The sequence below is a fragment of the Platalea leucorodia genome (genome assembly GCF_965183815.1).
Source record: "Platalea leucorodia genome assembly, chromosome: 1".
In the NCBI taxonomy this organism is placed as follows: domain Eukaryota; kingdom Metazoa; phylum Chordata; class Aves; order Pelecaniformes; family Threskiornithidae; genus Platalea; species Platalea leucorodia.
The window spans coordinates 53053140-53068986 of NC_138823.1; the positions used below are offsets into that span (position 1 = coordinate 53053140).

Consider the following 15847-nt stretch of genomic DNA (forward strand, 5'->3'; position numbering starts at 1 on the left):
CCAAGTTTGTCTGTCTATCACGTGGGTTAGTTTTAAGTGCAGACAGAATTGTTCTAGCCCATTCCTGCCAAGGACTTATGAAATGCTCTAGAAAATGTCTCCCTTTTCACAGCAATAATGCACGATGAACTCAGCATCTTGTATGAAAGTACATTAAAATAGTTTACAGAGGATAAAAATATACCCAACACTCATGGAGGTTTTATTCCCCTCCTTTTCCTCTCAATATGAAGGCTACTCTGCTTTGGTCCCCCTCCCACTTCCCCCTCACCCCCCTCAAATAAGCAGATGCAATCAAGGAGAAATTTATTTTGAACCAATTCTGCAAAACAGTTCAACAATGCCATACTTTATAAAAATACTTAGTTACATAATTAAACTTATTACTATTTATATAAAAAGTGTGAATGTGAATTTTAAACTCTGTTAGGGTAAGAACCACATCAAGGTCTTCAGGTGAAACAAATAAATTTTCATAAACATACAAACTCTTTTGGAGAAGTCTTATAATACACAACCATTTACAATGAACACGTTCATTAAGTTAGTGTTTTATTCCTTTACTATACAAGTGTTATTACAATGAACTGTTCCATTCAGTAATTAAAAATCCAAACAATGCCAGTGTCATTTTTGGCATTTTTTGTTATAACTGTATTAATACATAAATCCATATGATTGTGTTATTCATTTTAAAATATTTAGAAAAATTAAAATTCCATTGTATTTTTTGGGTTTTTTGATTATTTTTTTGTGTGTGGTTTTTTTGTTTTATTTTTGTTTTTCTTACATAAAGCCCTTTTAAAATTTGATAACCACAGATGTACAGGTGATGAGCGATGATGAGGGAAAATGAAAAATGATGGCACTGTTCTTACAAAGATCTGTTTGGTAGTTGGATTCAAGGTAGTGTAAACCCATGAAGAATGTTAAGTTTAGTACCAGAACTATATTACCAGCTTTTCTGAAATTCATTTGTTGGGTAGCTTTACAATGATAATATGAATTCCAACCTGATAGCTAAGTAAGAGTCTAGTGTTTCGAAATTAAAGTACATAAGCTTGATCAAAAATTCAAGAACCTCATGCAACTTGTTGTGTAAAAGACATGATGTTATTGCTTGATATGTCAGTAGCCAAAGAAAATAAATCTAGATGTAGTGTCAGCTGGGCTGAATGCCAGCAAACTTCCATGTCACTATATTCGGACAATATTAAATATATTTTATCCCTTTAGTTTTTAAACTTTCACATTTTCTTTTGTTTATTTTTAGTTAAATAATTCTGTAGGAAGGGCAGAAGTGGGAAGAGCAACTGCATGTAAGTGTGTCTTAATAGTCAAGAAAAGCAAAAGTGCAATCAAATCCCTGAACTAGTGACAGCTAGCATTTGTGGCACCCACCCTTGTTAACACATATAAGCCACATACAACAGTACCAAACCTGTCTCTGAAAAAGGACTAAAAAGTGGCCATTTACCAGCTTCAGTCTTGCTTTCCTGGTGAGCTTTGTTCAGGTAGTCTTCCGATACAAAAGCTCACTGTTGGATTGGAGCTTAAAAGATTAAAGGCTTTCCCCCCCTGATTGTATTACATAGCTTCAAGTTCAGATATCATCATACTTTATCAACAAAATTTTATAAAATATTACCTCATTTTCTAGTTACCTTCATTATTCTTAATTAGCTATGCAGAAAGAAAAAAAGAAAAATCTCTCATGCTACTTTCCAGTTATATTAATACAAGTATTAACACAGTGCATTATGCTCTCTAATTTCACTATTGAGGTCTACCATTTAGATCAAGTTTGTCATTCACTGTTCCAATTTCTCTTTTAATCTGCCTACCCTAATGAAGTCCATGCAAGAGGAAGCTTAAAGATCAAGACTATATATCAAATACAGTTGTACCATCTTTTTTGGGGGGGGTGGGGGGGGGGGTGGGGGGCACACACATGTCATTTTGAACACAGGGAGTTTTACAGAACTGGAATAGAATTGCTTGGTCCCACAAAGTTCTTCTGCTTTAAAAATGTCTTACCCCAAGATCACTAATTCCAGACAATTTCCTCTTCAGTAGAATGATTATCAAATGCTGGGAAAATAAAGGATTTGAAACATTGGTTTTTCTGCTACTGTTCACACCAACACTCATTTTTCTACCCCGTATTTTCAGTAAGCTTCCTTTGGACCCTGAAAATAAGCTGGGAAAGAGGAAAAAAAATAAAAACATGTCATTGGTAAATTAGATTATAACACTTTAAAAGTGGTTTTGTGCAACTGCATTATGAAATTCCAGTTTGCCATTAAGAGCATGCAAAGTAGCGAAGATTTTCTTTCCTTTGATTCCTTATAGATGTCAGGAATTCTTTGCAAGTCTTTTACATTTGGCAGATTTGTGCATGTTATATAGACTGTTGGCTTATAAATTGTCTCCAGGCTGGTACTGTGGTTCTGTAGCAGTAAAGTAGTCCTCCAAGAAAGACTGTATATATTCAAATGTTGGTCTCTCATCAGGGTCCTTCTTCCAACACAGTTTCATTAACTCATGGAGAGACTCTGGGCAGCCTTGTGGGCAAGGCATCCTATATCCACGCTCCACTTGTTCCAGAACTTCCCGATTCACCATCCCTAAAAAGGAAAGCATGTTAGCTCTGAATGACATTATGCAAAGAACAGTTTCCCAAAGTTGTTCAAGTGTCTCTCCAGCCGCACGTGAATCTACGATAACAGAACCTTTAATGAACGCACTTTGTAATGAATGATTTTTTTTTACATTTTGCATTAAATACATTTTCTGAAGATTATTTCATTACACTGGTAATTCCTCAGTACCTGGTCCTTCTTCCATTTGTATACTTTCTCATTTGTATACTTTCCCACTGCCTTGGGTCTGTCCTTTCAAAAACGAGATTTAAGCACAAATACCTTCTGCCTGCCTTAGGTTCCATTCAGGGACCACTTAATTTGAACTCAGGCCAAGAAAAAGGCATTTTATACCTAACGGAACTGCCTTACAAATTCCAGTCAGAGCAAAATATCTGACAAAGTATGTTACGTATGTTTAGTTTCAAAAACTGGTCTAGCAGGTTCACTCTACCAATGCTCACTGTAGCCTGGGAAAATGTCAAAAGTAGAAATTTCAGGAACAGACAGATAGGAAAATGTAAGGATATCCACTAATCTGAAATGAACTATCGGTCACATTTACAAATGCTATTATCTTAAAACACTTCAAAAAATATTTAATAGCTAATCTGTAAATGAAACAAAGTGGCTTTGTGAACATAGGAACCAGTGAAGCGCGACTTAAGCTTCTGTCTCCACTTGTCAACTGTGGGCTCTGAATAAAGGCAAAAAGTACAAAAGGTAACTTCAGAAACACACAATACAACAAAGAAAAGAAAAATCTCTTAAATTTCCCTCTTACCTGGATATGGCACTCTCCCCTTTGTTACCAGCTCTGTCAGTAAAATTCCAAATGACCACACATCCGACTTGATTGTAAACCGACCATACAATGCTGCTTCTGGAGCGGTCCATTTAATTGGAAATTTAGCTCCTACAAACATTGAAAAGACAGATACTCAATTTTCCCTTGCTTATGCATCATTTGCTTATGCTTTGAAATATTTCAAAAAGAATACTGCACTCAAATTTTTACATTTTGCTTTGTTGACAAAATTCAAGGTGGTTTTGTATTTTAATATTTCAAGCTGGAAAGCAGTTTCAAACTAGGGCAGCAACTACTGGCTACAGGTTTTGGAAGCACTTAAGACATCTGGGATTCTCAATTAAATATGTTTCAAAAAGTGGGATCATCTTCAGAATCTGATGAGCAACCTCTCTGGAATCTCAGCTCTCTTCAAACTGTAGCAAGTTTTACCCGAAACAAATAAATAAAAACATTTTTTGAAAACATACGCAAACTGCTAGATAATTTTGAACATTCGAAAGTTTACTAAAATTGCACTTAGGTGAGGGGGACACCTAAACATATCTGTGAAAGCACACTTATATGCGTAATCTTTATTCATGCACACAGAATACACAGACACATTCTACTAAATGTAATAGTTCTAAGTAATTGGAATGTAACTGGTCTTATTTATTCAGTAAATAAATCGGTCTTACCTTGTCTTGCAGTGTACTCATTGTCCTCTATTAGCCTTGCTAAACCGAAGTCTGCTATTTTACACACAAGATTGTCTCCTACAAGAATGTTAGCTGCCCGGAGATCCCTGTGGATGTAGTTCATTCTTTCAATGTAAGCCATGCCATCAGCAATCTTAAAAATAAAGTTTTATTAAAGATTATTTTTCATGACTATATACATTTATCCCAAGCATTAAGCTGTACCCCTTTATTTTATCTCTTTTCTGATTGTGTAAATATAGGAAGTATAGCAGAGTAAGTTTGTGACAGCACTGATTAGAGTGTGTCTGGCTATACAGTATCTGCTAATTGGGAACCAGACTGTTTCTTTTTGACAAATTACAAACCTACAACAGAAGACGTAAAACAGAACAGCATACAATAGCCAGAGCGTTCAATATTTACGTTTAGTTGATATCTCATATAGTTTCAAATCTCTTCTCTAAGCACGAAACACAGTTCTCTTGGTTTATACAACGTACCTGAGCAGCCATGTCAACCAGCTGTGGGAGTTTTAAGTATTTCCCTTCTCCTTCTTTAAGGAAGTCTAGCAAGCTGCCTGTAGAAGATGACACATTTGTGGTAAAAAAGGCAAAACCAAAACATTAATTTGACCTGAAAACATGAATGAATTTTTTTTTTTCCCCAGACATGATGATTTACACATTCATCTCCCAAAATCTGTGTTTGAAAACCCATCATTTAACAGAATACATGACTCAATGACGGTGCCTGTAGCTGACTCTGCCCTGATAAGTAGCAGTGCAAGTTTTATCCAAGTATTTTGGAATCCATTTCAATAATACAGATAACTGAACACTAATAAAACAGACAGCCGCTTGATGATTATATGGCAATACATAAGGATTCTTCCCAATATTCCTGGTACCAATGCACTTCCTAGTTAGACTTCTTTTCCACAGTGAGATTTATAATTAAAGAACAAAAAACGTCCTATCCATTACTTAAATTTTTCTGCCAGCTCCAATTATATACTAGATAAATGATTCTGAAATTGTTGCTTTTATTTTGTTGCTTTTTCTTCCTTACAGGGGAAAACAAAAGTATCTTCCATTCTTTACGCTATATTATCTTCTCCCATTTACATAATGCAATCATGTCCAGAACATTACAACATGAGTAGTATTTGAAATCAGTTCCAAGGACCTGCGCTCCTTTTAAGAAAGTAATCTTTACACATGTGGTAAAACTTTGTCTCTGACATAACAGCTTTCCCTACAGATGTTATTATGCCATAAGGGTATAGGAACATGATCTCTTTCTTAAGAAACTGGTGAAGACTGATAGCTAATCAGTCTCATCACAGTCAAAATTACAACAAAATTACAAGTGTGGCGATGATGGGGGAAAAAAAACCCCACTGAACGGCAGATCTTGCAGTGGATTCATGGCTGTAGCTGTGAATTAGATACTTCCGATGTGGTTTTAGTCACTTGCTGGATTTTTGCATTGAAAGCAAAAGTACGGCAGGCCGGACCCACACTGCTGCTGAGGTTTGTTGTGTGTGTTTGTACAGACTTTTTCCCATCTTGGTTCATGAGCTCAAAGGACTGAAGAGGAGCAAAGATTTCATGCTGACCTCTAGTAACCTGTCCACATTGGAAAAAAATTTGGGTACTTACTCACCTCTTTTTCTTGTAAAAAGAGAAAGAAAAAGAAAAGGGGGGAAAAAAAAAAAAGTTCTACTAACTTTCAAGTATGAACCACGAAAGAGGTTTTATGTTTTTTGGTAGAATGTGAGAAGTTTTTCAAATGAAAACAGAGGCTTCCAATGGCATTTTGAATCCATAACTTAGACAAACATGCAACTACTTTTCCAATTCTTTACTTCTGCTTTTGCAAGGTCACATCCCAGTTCCAGTTTTAATCTTCACTTTTTCTTAGGCAGAATGCTATAAAGCATTTTTTTTCCTGATTGCCTTGCCAAAACCTGATTTCTGAACAACGAAAACTGATTTTGCATGGCAGCTTTAAAATCTGACCGAGAGACTGTCTAGTGTTATTTAGGAACACCACCACCACAGAAGGAACTTTTTATACTTTCTATTCCTTTCTACCTTTTCAAACTTACACAACGCTTAAAAACCCCATCCAAACAGGGGAAAAAAAAAAACAAAAAAAACAAACCACATATTTGTGGCAGAGTACTGAACACAAGCACCCACTCTCTTGGACTTTAACATTGTTTCTATTTCTTACCAGGATAGCAAAATTTCTCTGTGAGGTGAACAGAAGTCTGCATATTCTAAAACTGGAATAATTGACTTGAAAATCTGCTGCTTTTTAACACTAATATGCTTATGATGTTTATTTCTACATTGAGCCTAAATCTCTAAATCTCTGTTTCAGCAGCCGGGGCAGGGGGAATGATATAGAGCAAGTGAAAAAGGATGAAAGACTGAAAACAAGGAGGTAAAGGAGGGAGTCTGCAAAAAAACCCTCAAGCTTTTTAAAATTTACAGTCACACTGCTGGAAAAGAAAAACTAAAAAAAAGCCCCAAAAAAACCCCCAACTGATTCTCTTGCTGTGAGCACGATCTGTCTACAGGCAGGTGTGTATTCTCATAATAATATTCCCAGCTATACCATCCAATTTAAATGTAACAGGCAGTACACACTAAAAATGAGGAGAAGAAAACCCAATCTTGTACTTGGAAGATTAGCAAGGGTGACACAGATGTGCAAAAAAATCATACCTCCACCCACGATCTAAATCAGAACTGCTTCAAGTAGGTCAAGCGTTGCTCATTTTAATTTAATCAAAATTACCACTTATACTCCAGTCAGCTTAAACCTAATGTTAATTAAACATTTAATTTGTTGCCAGGCTTTTAAATAATCTTTTAAACGTAGTATCTTCAAACTATTCTGTCACACACCTTTTGTCATGAATTCAGTGACAATGTAGATTGGTTCCTCAGAAACAACGGCATATAGTGGAACAAGTTTGTCGTGCCGTAATTTCTTCATGATCTGAGCCTCTTGCAGGAAAGCTTCTGGCATCATTGTACCAGGTTTTAGTGTCTTAATCGCTACTTTTGTGGTTCCATTCCATGTTCCTAGAGAAACAAATTAGATTTTATTTTCCCCTATAATACCAAAGAGATTTTCTGCTGAAACTGTTTGCTTTTTGCTTCTGTTTTGTTAGCTAACAGTACAATTATGAATTAGAACTATATTGAATATTATTTACCTTTATGTGACTGATCATAATTCATGCTTTTTCTCTTCAGTTGTTTATGAGATTATCTTTTCAGATCCCAATACTGATTTACTTAAAGTACTATTAAAACATTCACACGAACAACTAAAAGGTGTCACAGTAAGCTCTTACCCATCCATACTTCACCAAAACATCCTTGGCCCAACTTAACTTCCAGCCTCAAAGATTCTCTAGGAATTTCCCAGGCATCTTTTGCCAGTCCCTGTGTTTGTGGTTTCACAGTGGGACACACAGTTGTTAGCTTATGGCACAGCCCATCGGCATGCTCTGGAAAATGGAAAAAATAAGCTTTGTCATTAAGCAGGAGTAAGACTATAACAAAAGTAACACCCTAATGTTCATAAAAAGAACTAGTCCATTTACTGTTTGTCACAGTTTTATAATTATGATTGTGAATTTTAAAAATAAGCTACATATGCAGTTTTTCTTCCTGATGATAGGCACAAGGTAGCATTGGGAGACTAGAACTTGGGCTTACCTCTGTAGTGTTTCACCAACTTCTGTAGAGATTCGAATTGTGCTCTGGTTGTGATATAGTATCCACCATTGTCAAGTTTTCTGATTTTGTAGTGTTTCACATTATCACCTCTGACCTCATCCCAGTCACGTATGGACAGGGAGTAAGCACCTAGGAAACAAGTCATACTTGGTTCTTCACCAAAAATTTAAAAACATATTTAACATATCTCCCCAACTCTCATTAGATACATACACATGTGCACATGCATATGTAAAATGTGATAAGACATAAAAATGGTCATTATGTCCACTGTTGCGAGGGGCGGGGGGGAAGGGAGAGAGAAGAGATATACATAATTATACATACCTTTAGTGGTTTCACTCTCTCTTACTAAGAAAATACCACGCTGGTTCCCAGGATTTAAAAGTAGCCTTTCTGCATCCTTCCTGCCCATCTTACCAAAATACCACCTAGAAAATGTTAAAGAAAACATGTGTAAGTAAAAGCTTCCTATACAAGATTTAGAAATCTCTAGCATTGACTGGACTACTAATATCTCAAAGCAGTTACAGATCAACAAAAGTAATGACATCCATATACTCAAAATATTAAGATGACCTATTTCTATGTGACTCTCATTTCTACTGTTTGCAAAATACATGTAGAGAGGCCTCTATCTGCAAATACTATGTTTTTCTGATGGTTTAACAACGGACATCAACAGTACTCATCATCGAAAGTAACACTTTCCTTCTGGTTAAGAATTTCACAGGTCAAGCTGAATTAGATGACAATGAAATACTGTCAGGAGCACACTCAAAACACTGCAGCAGCCAAAACTACCATCTCTAAGAAGTTAAAACCAAATATTTAATGGAAAGTGGACGTGTATAAATATCATCAGATCATAGGTTCATTCAGGTTGGAAGGGGCCCTTGGGAGGTCTCTGGTCTAGCCTCCTGCTGCAAGCAGGGTCAGCTGTGAGATCAGACCTGGTTGGTCAGGGCGTTGTCCACTCCAGCCTTGAAAACCTTGAAGGATGGACCCCACACAGCCAACCTGGGCAACCTGTGCCACTGCCTGGCTGTCCTCAGGATTAAAAGCTTTCTTCTTATATCCAGCTGTTCCAACTTCTATTGCCTCCTGTCCTTCTGGACCTCAGTAGAGGGAGCACTTTTTTCTACCGATCATTTAGAAACAACTCTTTGGTAGGTATCATTTGTCTCTGAGTAACACTCCATCTTTGTTGCATCATTCTGATACCGAAAGTACACAGACGTTTTAAAACACCTGGTTTTTTTTCTTTCCTTAAGTTCTTTCACAAAAGGAATTTCTTCTATGCTCCCAAAGTGTTCATCATCCTGATGAACAGCCTGCAAACAGTTCTGTCCTGAGCCAGTGATAATTTTAAGGTCCATCTCCCACCAAATCCCCAGACTTCGAAATAACACTTATTTCTAACTATATTTTATTTTAATTGTGTACCTCAGAAGTCACAAAATGATGCAAAGTGTAAATTTCAAACATTTTCATTTGGGACTGTCATACCATCAAGCCATCTGGCTTCATGAGTGTTGGGAGAAGAATAGTAGTATTGGAAACTGCTGCAAAACAATGGTTTTGTGGGTGAAACATTTTGTGGTGGAAAAATGTAGGTAAGGAGGGGTCATTTTGTTGGCCTGTGAACAGAATGGCCTGTGCAATCACTCGGGAATTTGAAACTTATTCTTACTTTTTATTTTATTTGCAGTTTGACTGCTCAAATAGATATGCAAAGTTAGAATTGGGTATCAGAGTACATATACTTGAGACAATTTGGATGTAACCTATAATCTTACTGAAGCAAACTTGAACCCTAGTAATTACTTCACATGAAAATGTCTCCTCCCTGGACAACTATGACAATTTACAAACTATATTGTAAAGTGTTAGTTTATGTCATTACCTATAAAATAAAAGTAGGGTATACTTGGGGGGGGGGTGGTTTGTGTGTTTTGTTTTGGGTTTTTTTTTATGAGCTTTAAACATTTACATTATGATATTCAAAAGCCACACAGATAATATGGATCCTGTCACAAGCAGTTTTTCATATAAATGCCTTCAGGCTTAGAGAAGAGCACTTAAAGAAAATCCTAGCAATCTGGGGCTGTGCATTGCTTTTGCACTTGTAACCCCAACTGCAATCATAACACAAAATCTACAAACACTATCAAAGCCCAGGGCTAACAAATGAACTCTAAAGCAAATGAACTTTATTCCAAATGATGTGGTGATATTTAATAAAATTAGCACTAGTTCTTTAAAACAGTCCGTTTAAAAAACCTTCCTCACTCATTACCCCTTACTCTTACCTCTAGTCATCACATAAACCTATGACAAATCCCACCACTCCATTTTGCCTGTCTTTAGGAGCAATACTTTCTTTGCAGAAACGCTGCATTCTTACTTTGCAAAGGGCTATCGTTTCCATTTTACCACCACTGCTGTTGTAGTGACAAAATGCTTTTATTGCATAGTTTAAACAAAAAAAAACCCACTCAACTTTTTTTCAAAAAATCTCAAGTCAATAATTTTATAAGCAGCTGAAACTCAAGGGCATAAAATAACAGCGCGTCTTTGATGCAATCACTTTTCAATAGCAAAGAGCCGGGTGAGAGCAGCAGCAACATGCTAAAGCCTCAGCTTGAGATTCAGGAAACATCTTGGAAATCGGGCACTTTTCCCAGAAGTGCAGTAGCAAACACAGAAGTGCCCAGATCATGCATCAGGGAATTGCTTATTGGCAGTACCATGCCTGTATATTGAAGCAAGAGCTCTGGAGCTTTGTATTTCTAGTACAACAAATATAATTAATCCCTTAGAACAAGTATCACCTGAAACTGTACCCCAACTCAGTTCCCACAATAACTTCATGTGATTCTGTAAGTGCTCTGGGATCTTTGTTTGTAAATAAATGTAGGAAGTACTGGTACCCAAAGCAATACAATTTTCCCAATTCATAGTAGTTCTTAGTGAGCCTAACAATTTTGTCACCAAGAAAGTTGTTATATATTAGTAGATTAGCAATAACTGTCCACACAAATGTTTTTTTAGAATGTAAGATGAGGTGCTATCAAGGATATAGCTGATCTTGAATTAGTGTTTGGCAAAAATAAGGATAAAAACCTAGAGTTGGTGTGTGAACCCTTTAACTAAAAAACATCCATTTTTGCTTTATATGAAACACACTGCATGTCCCCCAATTCTTATCTTCATTATCGCATTCTCCCATCCTTTTTCCTTTAGCCCTACATATAGCAAGCAGGGATAAAACATTTGCATAAGTGTCCACCTCTAATAATTATACCTCTGACATCATCCAAGTTGCACTGCTATCTTTTAATTAGTAGTATTATCCTACTTGACCCTTAAATGTTACGTATACTGAATTAAAGGAATAGTATCACCACAGGGCACAAAGCGTAGAATTGATAATAAGAACAGATTGACAGGATACAATGTCTTACTCTTCTGCTTGAATGGAGTCTGCAGGAGCTACATAATTGCTTGGGATGTAGCCCGTTTTTCCCGTAGCAATGGATCTTGCTTCCCACCAGTCTCCTTCCCTGCAATGAAACATCAGTTATCTCTTCCACATATAAACAATACATCATTCCCTAGCACCTATAGCATCCTCACATATGAAAGGCAGGTTAAATTTAGGTAACGTGTTATTTTAATTACGAAGGCATCTAAAATAGTTTGTGCTGCACCTAAATATGTTTTTCTTTTCTTTGTAAGCAGCATGAGCACCTCTCAGTGGAATTTTGCATTTTAAAGATTTAGGGTTTGTTTGGTTGGGCTTTTTAATGTAAAAGGAATTTATCAATATATGCAAAACGCAAACCTACAACAAAACGTTTTATGGCAGGGATGTATAAACAAACTTCACAGTTTTCTAGGCTTCATCTGCCTCTCCCAGATCATTCTGCCTGTATGCCGACAGTGAGCAATAAAGGAAGCAGAAAGTCAGCTAATAAAATTAGAGAACTGGACGAATGAAAACTGCTACACGTATGAATTAGAACTATCACCGCAGCCAAAAGCTGCGTGTAAAGAAATCTCCAAGGTGAATGAATTATTTCCTTTTCACTGGACTTCTAGACATCAGGCTGTAATACCGTAACACTGCTGCAATTGAACTAGAACATCAAACTACTCAAACTCTCCGAGAATGCATTTACTGTGCGGCCAGCTAGGCGCCCTTCCACAGCGAGATGCCCCTGCCTACAGGCAGTGCACTCGCCTCCAGCACCTGCAGCGCAGTGCTGCCAGCTGCACCCACCTCCCTGCGAGATATGGAAACGCATCAGGGAGAATATGCAAGGTGCAGAGCCTGGGATGGGACAGTAAGTATCTCTACCTCTGCTGCCCCAAAGGGGATAGCTGTGTCTTGCTGGAGCAAGGAGTGGAAGGATGCCACCCAACCAACTGAGGAGGAGAGGCTTGGGGCTGCCCCAGTCACTACAGTTCTGCATCTGCACACAAACCCTGACCTCAGCCTGAAGGTTATTGTCTTAGCAGTATCAATATTTTAACTCCATGCTTGTTGAACATTGCATGCACTCAAGGAAGGGGGGGGGGGGGAATCAATCTACTCTTCACTGAAATAAGATACACAGATTTCAAGAAGAGTTAAGGATTTATTTATTCCCAACAACAATGAACTGAAGTCTGTGAATGAGAACACTTACGTGTTATTTATTATCTGGAACCGTTCACCTTTCTTAAATGAAAGGTCATCTGTAGTTCTAGCTTCATAATCATATAAGGCCACAAATACAGTAACACCACCTTAGGAAAAAGAAAAAAAACACATATTATATAGCAGTAACATTGCAACAATTGATTTGAGGACTTGTCCGTGAAACAACTCATCAATTTTGATTTGGAAGCAACTAAACACTCTGGGTTGCATCTCATTTTGGAAGCTGGATCAATGATTAGCTCATTTCTTAAGAAAGAGGAAAGCCTATAAACAGACACCCTAAAAATATGCTTCCACACAACAAAAGGCAGCTAGATACATCACTGGAAGTACATTAATAATTAGAGCACTTATATATAGAAAGCTGCACAACACATCGGCAGTAAAAAAAGCTAGCTTCTTTATTAAGCTAGCTTCTTGTTAAGAAATGCAATTCTATAGAAGATCCTACACCACCACAACGGTGAACCATCAGCCACTAATTTTCACAGAAGTAGTTTCCTGTTGAACTTAGCTATAGCTAACTGATGAATTCCCAACTTTCTGAGGTTACACATCAAGATCTACTCAAGGAATTGAACCAGAAATAAAAGTATTCTGTTGGTGACAAAGACATTTATCTGCTTTAGGACTAATGATTTTTTTAATTCCATCAAGTCTCCCCATCAGTGAAGCAGACCTTTGCTGAGGATGATCCATTAGTGCATTACTCTAGAGAACAAGGACTGAGATATGTCACACGATGAGCAGCTGGACTCCACCAACCCTAAGGAATTTGCTGCCCCATCCTGCTGCTGGAATAGGGCATGTTGTTGAACATGTATGTCCCACAAACAGGATACAGGTGTGAGAGATGGATGGTAGGGAGGCTCCTATACTTACAGTAGGAAAACTTTTTCTATTCTTAAAAGAACTAATCCATAAAGCTGGGCTAAAAGAGAAAGTGGGAATGGAGAACTGGCTATATGAGATGTACAAGCTACGAGCAAAAATAAAGAACTATGTACCATAACTAGGAGAAAGTTGAAATAGAATACTGCAGAGGGGGAATTCAGAAAGACTTTTTAAGCTCTAGAAATGCTATTTCACAGTCCAATGGGCATTTAGGAAGCCTAATGCTAGTCCAAGCAATAACTTATTTTTAAATGTGTAATATTACATCTCTAAGCTGCCCATATATGTACCAGGATATACATGGAAGACCACCAACAGAAACATGTTGCATCTAATTTTAGATCTTACAATTAACATGACAGTGATCAGAAAGGAAGAATACACAATGCAACGGGTATTGTCTACATCTAATACTCTTTTGCCATGTACACTTTCTGACGTAAGAGCTCCTAATCACTTAAATATTTTCATTTGATGTAGAATCTTCCTGTGATTACAGTCTCTCAGCAGGCCTCAGCTGGAAATGAATTTACAGTTCCTCTGAGAAAAACAGAACAAAAAATCCCCACAGGAGGTTAGAGTAACTGAGGGGTTTTTTTTGAAGTGTGATTTAGGAACTGAAAATGAATTAGAATATTCGCTAGAAGTTAACAGTTCCTAATCTAAGTTAAAAATCAACACAGTTCTACCAATTTTTGCCTGCATTACTACATTACTGCATTATTTCGATGACACATACTGCTACACGGAGCAAGAAAATTGTGGGGATACATACCATATTCACACAAACAGAAACCAAATGTTATGGAAATAAACCATCCCCAGAGAGTTCTTCAGCAGATGAAGAAAATCAATATCCTCAAGTCACAATATCACAAAAGTTTTTAACTGCATATAAAGAAACTGGAAGACTCCAAGAACTTCGAAACAAACTGTACAATGTCTAGACAGATACTATCGTGGGAACAAGAGAAATATTAATTCCTCTAGACAGTGTAGCACTAGTCAAAGTAATGGATTCAAATGTAAACCATGCAATAAGAGAATTTTCAGTAATTATCAATATTTGTATACTCTTACCTATTTTTAAAGAAAGAATTGGACAAGCTAACATATAATCCTTGGAAATTTTTGATTTCAACACTTCAGCTACCATAAAACCTCTTTTTATTCTCACTCACAAGTGTTACTTATTTCATAGCAAAGAATAATAAAATACTTAAGGAGAACAGCATCAGCACAGAATGTTTTAAACAACCAGATACGGCTCAAATGATTTTTGAAGTCTCTTGCAGCTGTTTTCTTTGTGAATCATTGCAAGGTGATCTAGTTTAGCTGTTCAAGCTATTTGTGGTCATAACATTTCCCTTAAAGGTTATCCTTTTATTAGGTCAGTATTCCCATCCTCTAGTTGAGGTCTGCGTTTGGAGAAGAGACTTTACTTTCTTGTTCAGTGGGAGGATTACAAAGCACTAGTGCTTACACAGCTTCACGGAAGGCAAGAACAGTGGTCCATTTTTCTGTTTTGATTTTCAGTAAAATTCTATGAATTCAAAGTATCTGATGACTGAGAATGTGTAATACAGGGGCAGTGTGACTAACTCAGATTTATTCTCCTTTTCTGCTCTAGAGGAATAAAAGTTGGCTCAACTCTTTTCAGCCTCACTACAGGCCATGATGACAACCATATCATCCTCTTGTCAGACATCACTGATGGACTGGATAAGTACTACCGACACTTACGTCCTGTTTGACAAGCCCATCTATTCTCTTCTCTTGTGAAACAAAGGGCCACAGAATGTGATCCAGTGTTTTATTCGTCACAAATACAAAAAGCTTACAGCCAGATGAAGTTTGTAATCTTACTCATTCACAAAACCACCCAATTTTGATTGATCTGAAACTTGGTACTGAACGTACCAAACAATTGCTTGTTGAAATTTTACTTATTTATTTTTAAAGTGTGTTTTTTTGTGGATGGACTGGTTTTACAAAACCAGGAGGAATAATTATATATGCAGTATCATTTTACCTGATCGCAAAACGATGGGAGCATTCACCCAAATCAGCCTGCCTGCTGATAACTGAATTCACACTGATATTAGACTATCTTTTCATAGGAAATCTCTCCTGTTGACTCTGGTCCAAGATATAACATGCTTAACTACCAGCAGGAACAGGAACAGGCAAGAGAACATCCCTTCTGGTCTCTGCAGCAAAGGATTTGTGGTACCTGGCAGGGGGCTACATCCTTGACATCTGGTAATACCCAGGAGTGCCTGCACGCACTGCTGGAGATTCCCACGTGAATAAAGAACCACATCTAGTCAGAAGAAATACACAGAGGTTCT

General features: G+C 37.1%; 1 protein-coding gene across 1 annotated transcript in view; it reads right to left on the reverse strand.

The window, feature by feature from the left end:
- Positions 1-361: 361 nt before the first annotated feature.
- Positions 362-15847, reverse strand: part of YES1 (YES proto-oncogene 1, Src family tyrosine kinase) — a 51340-nt gene continuing 35854 nt past the window's right edge. The window contains exons 3-12 of the mRNA XM_082314108.1: positions 12589-12688; positions 11362-11460; positions 8222-8325; positions 7874-8023; positions 7507-7662; positions 7052-7231; positions 4634-4710; positions 4131-4284; positions 3427-3558; positions 362-2627 (exon numbers count right to left, since the gene is read on the reverse strand). Of these exons, the coding sequence (XP_082170234.1) occupies positions 2419-2627; positions 3427-3558; positions 4131-4284; positions 4634-4710; positions 7052-7231; positions 7507-7662; positions 7874-8023; positions 8222-8325; positions 11362-11460; positions 12589-12688 (1361 nt within the window). The 3' untranslated portion in view covers positions 362-2418. The remainder of the gene's footprint in view (positions 2628-3426; positions 3559-4130; positions 4285-4633; positions 4711-7051; positions 7232-7506; positions 7663-7873; positions 8024-8221; positions 8326-11361; positions 11461-12588; positions 12689-15847) is intronic.